The sequence below is a fragment of the Monosiga brevicollis genome, genomic scaffold (genome assembly GCF_000002865.3).
Source record: "Monosiga brevicollis MX1 MONBRscaffold_12 genomic scaffold, whole genome shotgun sequence".
Classification (NCBI taxonomy): domain Eukaryota; class Choanoflagellata; order Craspedida; family Salpingoecidae; genus Monosiga; species Monosiga brevicollis.
The window spans coordinates 1,104,039-1,109,888 of NW_001865049.1; the positions used below are offsets into that span (position 1 = coordinate 1,104,039).

Below are 5,850 nucleotides of genomic sequence, written 5' to 3' on the forward strand. Positions count from 1 at the left end.
GGCCCTGGGTCGGGAGCCTTGCAGAGCGCCTTGCTTACAGATGGGAAAAACAGCGCGGGACAGCGGAATGAGGCAAATGACGGACGGGAGGGAAGGGGGTCCGAAAAAAAACAGCAACGGTGGGCGGGCGAGCAAACGCGCGAGGGCAATGGGGAGACGAAAGACAGGGAGCAGACACTGGGCCGCCGCTTGCTCGCCTTGAACAGCGCCCCTCTGACCTTTCCCTCGCTGCCAGAGTTGGCTTGGCGAGAGCATGTTCCTGCGCTTACCGTTATAGCCAGCCAGTTTGAAAGCAGCCCGTCATCCACACGACAAGGCGAGACGCCAGTTGACGCCACACCCAGAGGTCTGGATATCAGCGCAAACCCGGGGTCCAAATGCTGTGTCTGGCGAGGAAAGTGTGCCTCGCTTGACCTGCGGCGCTTCCCATTCGGGAATGAAATGCGTCTGTGTGTGGATGTGTGCTGAATGTGCTCTCTGCCTAAACGCGACTGGATTGTGATGAGGCTTGGCTTGGGCTTGTGCATCTAAACGTTGTGGGATTTTGTCACTATATCTGTCATGGTTGGTATACATGCTCTGTTTTGGGTCGATGAGAAGGCTCTTACACCAAACATTAGTGGGCTTTACACGGAAAATTCTTCACGCGGTTGGAAAGACTTGGGTAAAGATTGGGTAGTTTGGGTCGTCATTTGAGAACGTGATGCTTTTGGTAGCGAAATCCAACGCTTTCTCCGAAAGAGCGGTATCGAAACTCCCAATGGCACAGAATCTTGCAAAGGCAAATACCACCACGTGAGGTGAGCTGTGAGAAGCAGCGTTTTGATTTTATCAACGACAAAAACGCATGCAACATGGGTCTCTGTAACGCTCCCATCACGGCGTTTGGCCCAGGAGCACCTGCTGGGCGACGCTGCTCAGAGCGAGAAGATGCGCCACTGCAGACTCAATTGGCTTCACACGTTCTGTACACAGGTTTTCTTTTTTTTTTTCTTTTTTCAGTAGAGAGGGAATTCTTTGCGGTCATTTACAATCAAGCATAACGGAGAATGCGTCAGTCATTCTTGCTTTGGGCACACTCATCAGCGCTGCTGCGGGCCACGTTGCAGACACAGCAAACTAAAAGTTTGTATCACGGGTGCGGTAGCCCTTGGTTTCTGGTCGATCCTCGTTCTGACGGGACCGGAAATAGGAATTTGCAAAGCCTCTGTCTCCTGCACCACCGGGCTCATATGTGCCTGTGTTACAAGAGCGACTCGCCCGAACATCCAAAATGTGGCCCCTACCGGAGGTCATATTCGCTTGTAAGCTCGAAAGTGGCTACGACAAGATCGGCAGGCGCGCTTTGATGCACTTGATGGGATCAATGACATTTGAGACAGACCTCAGATAACATCTGGCCACAGCCGTCTTCGTTGTCGTAAAGGTGCTGGTGTCGCAGCGGTGGCGCTACGCGTAGCGCCACACTGGATGGTCCCTTTTTGCAACATACTTCAATCATTTGCTGACCAAGACCAAGCTCGTTATCATAAATGTCGTTGACACGGAACAGAACCTGATTGTTTGCTGGTGCCTATTCCGAGACGATCGAATAGGCGATGAAGTGGGAAACATGTTGCCACACTTTCAAGTGGGATCATGCCGTGCGAGTGCAGTATGGGCATGGCCACCAACCCTGTGGTGATCCATTGGAGCCTGCGCTACGGCAGGGCTGCCATGCAACTGAGGCAAACAGTCCGCATTGCCGCGAAACGTCTTGTTTTCCACCCAAGGTGCCTGCAGAGATTAACATGTAAATAATAAAAGCAAAGCAGCAACACCGTAGCCGTCATGAGACTCTCTGCCGATAACCCCTCAGAGGTGTTGGCAAAAGCAAGGCTTGCTACTGTTTCCCTTGCCAAGCTGCCGGGTCCGTCTATAACTCATGCAACACAGACTTTGCAAAAGAGCAGTCAACCAACCTCAGTCATTTCGTCGGCGTCCCGCTGATTGAGCACGACATCGAATGCGGCTTGGGCTTTGGGTAATTTTCTGACTGAAGGCTGAGCGCCGCTGATGAAACCATGGGCAGGGGCGTGGAGACCAAGGTCCTCAAGCGCCTCCTGCACATCAGCAATTGTCTCATACAAAACTTCACCGTTATTCGCACAGCCAAGGGACTCGGAGCGCCAGCCCGTGAACGATCCGATGAGCTCTGCAAAGGCCGGTCGTTCTTCGGCTTCCATCGACCAACATTGCTGCATGATCCCGTGTGCCTTTGATGGCATTTGCATTGGCACAGGAAGACGATAGCCAGACTCCAGCAGGTTCAAAATGTGAGCATTGCGGTACTCCTGATACGGGGTTCCCCCCAACGAGAAGATCTCCCACATGGTCACTCCAAAGGCCCAGACTAAGGTTGACACACAGACAATCCTCTGAGGCAGATCACATTCATCACAACAACAAAAGGACATGAGGTTAGCCTGGACGTACCGTCGGATTTCGTCGTGTAAATTCGTCTCCCCAAGCTCTCTGGGGCCATCCACTTTACAGGGAGCCTGGTGGTGGTTGTTGTGTATTGCTCACCATCCAGCGTCCTTGCCAGACCAAAGTCACTGACCTTGCACGTCATCTGTTGGTCCACCAGCACCTACATAGTCATGTTTCGACACAGATGAGCCTTGTGTCGGCACGCAAAACGCACGGGCGCAACGCTGTGGTTGGTGCTTTGCTCAGCCTACACACAGGTGCTTGAACTCAAACTTGGCCAAGCGATGTCTTCGTACATTTCGAGCGGCAAGGTCTCGATGGATGACGTCGTTTTGTTCCAGAAAAGCCATGCCATTCACAATCTGACGGCAGAACTCGATCAACTGTCCAACAGAATGTGACTGAGCACGACCTTCAGAGGCCCGGCCCTTGCGCAAAAGGTCCCGAAGGTTCCCTAACTCGGCCAGCTCGACCAGTAAAATGGGTGGCTCGTCCTGAAAACAGTGCCCAACAAGGCCAATCACGTTAGGATGTGTGCCCAGCTCCTTCATCAGGGCCAGCTCGGCCCGAAAGTCCTGATGAGCTTCGTATGATGCACCAGGTGGAAGTCGTTTGGCAGCACAAGCTTGCTTTCCATCTGCGGACTGATGTGCAATCCAGGCTTGAAACACCTCACCAAAGGCACCATTCCCCAGCTTTGGGCCAATCCATAAATTGTGCCTCTCAAATTCCCACACATCTTTATCGTGCACTTCGAAAAGGTCGTAAATATTCTCCGAACCCACTGAGGTCGCTTTCGTCCTGCGCCTACAAAAGTAAACGAGCAAAGCCAAACCAATGACCAACAGCACGATACCACCACTGGCACCAGCAGCAACCAGCCCTGTTTGACGAGGCTTTTTGGAACTATGGTGATTTGCATCATCAGTCGTCGGGACGTTGTTGTCTGTGAACACAGCACACCCGTCCATTCCGGCCGAGCGATAGCTACCAGCAGCACACATGTCACAGCCACTGCGCTCCGAGTTGGGTTCTGATCCCACGGGGCACGCCGCACACTGGTCCATGCTCGATGCATCACGATATGCGGCTCCTGAACACGGCACACACGACGCTTGGCTTCCTGACGGTTCCGTGCCATCAGCGCACACGGCACACCCGTTCATGCCAGCCGAGCGATAGCTACCAGCAGCACACATGTCACAGCCACTGCGCTCCGAGTTGGGCTCTGAGCCCACGGGGCACGCCGCACACTGGTCCATGCTCGACGCATCGCGATATTCGGCTCCTGTACACGACACACACGACGCTTGGCTTCCTGACGGTTCCGTGCCATCAGCGCACACGGCACACCCGTTCATTCCAGCCGAGCGATAGCTACCAGCGACACACGTGTCACAGCCACTGCGCTCCGAGTTGGGCTCTGACCCCACGGCGCAGGCCGCACACTGGTCCATGCTCGATGTATCACGATACCCGGCTCCTGAACACGGCACGCACGACGCTTGGTCGCCTGACGGCTCGGTGCCGTCCGCGCACACGGCACACTCGTTCATTCCAGCCGAGCGATAGCTACCAGCAGCACACGTGTCACAGCCACTGCGCTCCGAGTTGGGCTCTGAGCCCACGGGGCACGCCGCACACTGGTCCATGCTCAATGCATCACGATATGCAGCTCCTGAACACGGCACACACGACGCTAGGTTTCCTGACGGCTCGGTGCCGTCCGCGCACACGGCACACTCGTTCATTCCAGCCGAGCGATAGCTACCAGCAGCGCAAGTGTCACAGCCACTGCGCTCGGCGTTAAGCTCCGACCCCTCAGGACACTGATCACAATCGGCGCCTGTGTCACAGCCTAGTACGACAAGATCGCCAAACAGAAAGTACTCATCTCGATGCGTTGTACCAAAGTCATAATCCACCCTCATAAACTCGGTGTCGGCATGAAGCGAAAAGGTGCTCGTAAATTTGAGCACATTCGAGTTCCGGTCCACCCCCAGCTCCAAGCCGTTGATAGGCGTCTGCATAGTAATAATGCCACCAGAAGTTGCTCCAGTGACATACAGGACATCACTAGTTTCCAAATTCTGCTGCTCACCGCCCAGAAATACAAGGGTGACACGGAAAAAATCAGGCTGATCATATGCTGATCCGGGTGCGGCAAACTTGACAGACACTGTGATAACAGATACGTGGCCTTCCAGGGCCACGCCGCGCACGTCGCTCAGAGACAATATGGGTGATGACCAAGTCGAGTCTCCAATGTTGCCTGCTTGTTGCAGATAGTTGTCATAATCAAAAAACGCATTGTAGTTGGCGTAGTATTGGTTCGTGATGCTAGGTGCCAAGGACGCGTTGTATCCTGCGAGATGAATGCGAACCCCACCATAAACTTCAGGAGATTCGCAGTACATGGTCGGGCTACCACCTGCAATCCATTGCGCCTTTATGGCCTGGCAAGTGAGGAGTAGGGCGAGCACAAGGGCGCGCACCATCTTCCTATGCCAAGCTCGCATCAAGATTCGGCGCCACAATGAGTCGTCGTGGCACGGGATCAGGCAAGAAAAACGGGTCAGGGCCTACTTTGCGCATCTAGCTTCAGCATTCACAGCTCAAAACGCCGCCACAGCTGAGCAGCTGTGTCCGTTGCTGTGCCTGTTATGCGCTGCCAAATAAAAAAACAACAACAAGGGAAAGAATGAAAGAAAGCCAATTAAACAGAGGTGTGTGTGTGTGTGATCTCTGCGCCGAGAAAACGTGAAGCACCGTTGCGGGCAAAAGCAACGTACAGACTGCTGTTTCCCATGCCAAGGAGAACATGCTTACGAGTCCGAGTCCGAAATTTGATTTAGATGTACATGTGGTTCTCCGCAGGAGATGACCCGCTTGTTGGCCAAAAAAAAAACAAGATGGTCGGAATATACATGTACAAGCCAGCTGCGCACGTTGTTTGCTTTGATGCGCTGCCATGCCACGATGACCCTCTCTCTCTGCGCCCGTCATATTGTTCATCACAACCAGCCAGCAAGACGTTCCGAACCGACTTCGATGATCATTTGTTTGAGTCTGAGCCGTTTCGCGTTTTGTGAAGAATGAGTTTCTTGTCGCTACAAGTTTTGACGTTGTCACTGTCTCTTGTCATTTTTTTTTTTTTTTTTTTTTTTTTTCGAAGCTTTGGCGATTGCTTGCCCGAGGCTGCCCTGTGATTCAGCCCTGGCGTTCCCTGAACGAACCATCTTTCATCTCATCGTTTCAAGATAACCAAGTGGTCTTGTCGTGGCCACGATGGACATTGACAGCTCAGTCATGCAAGGCAGGCAAGTTGCCTGTCGTCAGTGCGCGGCAACCTTTCCCAACGCTCACGCAAGAAATGAG

At 53.4% G+C, this 5,850-nt stretch overlaps 1 protein-coding gene across 1 annotated transcript; it reads right to left on the reverse strand.

The window, feature by feature from the left end:
- Positions 1-1,952: 1,952 nt before the first annotated feature.
- Positions 1,953-4,970, reverse strand: MONBRDRAFT_37376 (uncharacterized protein; the record flags this gene model as incomplete). The annotated part of the gene is made up of 3 exons (XM_001746467.1): positions 1,953-2,392; positions 2,476-2,632; positions 2,724-4,970. The coding sequence occupies 3 exons, from the start codon at positions 4,968-4,970 to the stop codon at positions 1,953-1,955; spliced, it is 2,844 nt and encodes a 947-aa protein (XP_001746519.1).
- Between the last annotated feature and the right edge of the window lie 880 nt (positions 4,971-5,850).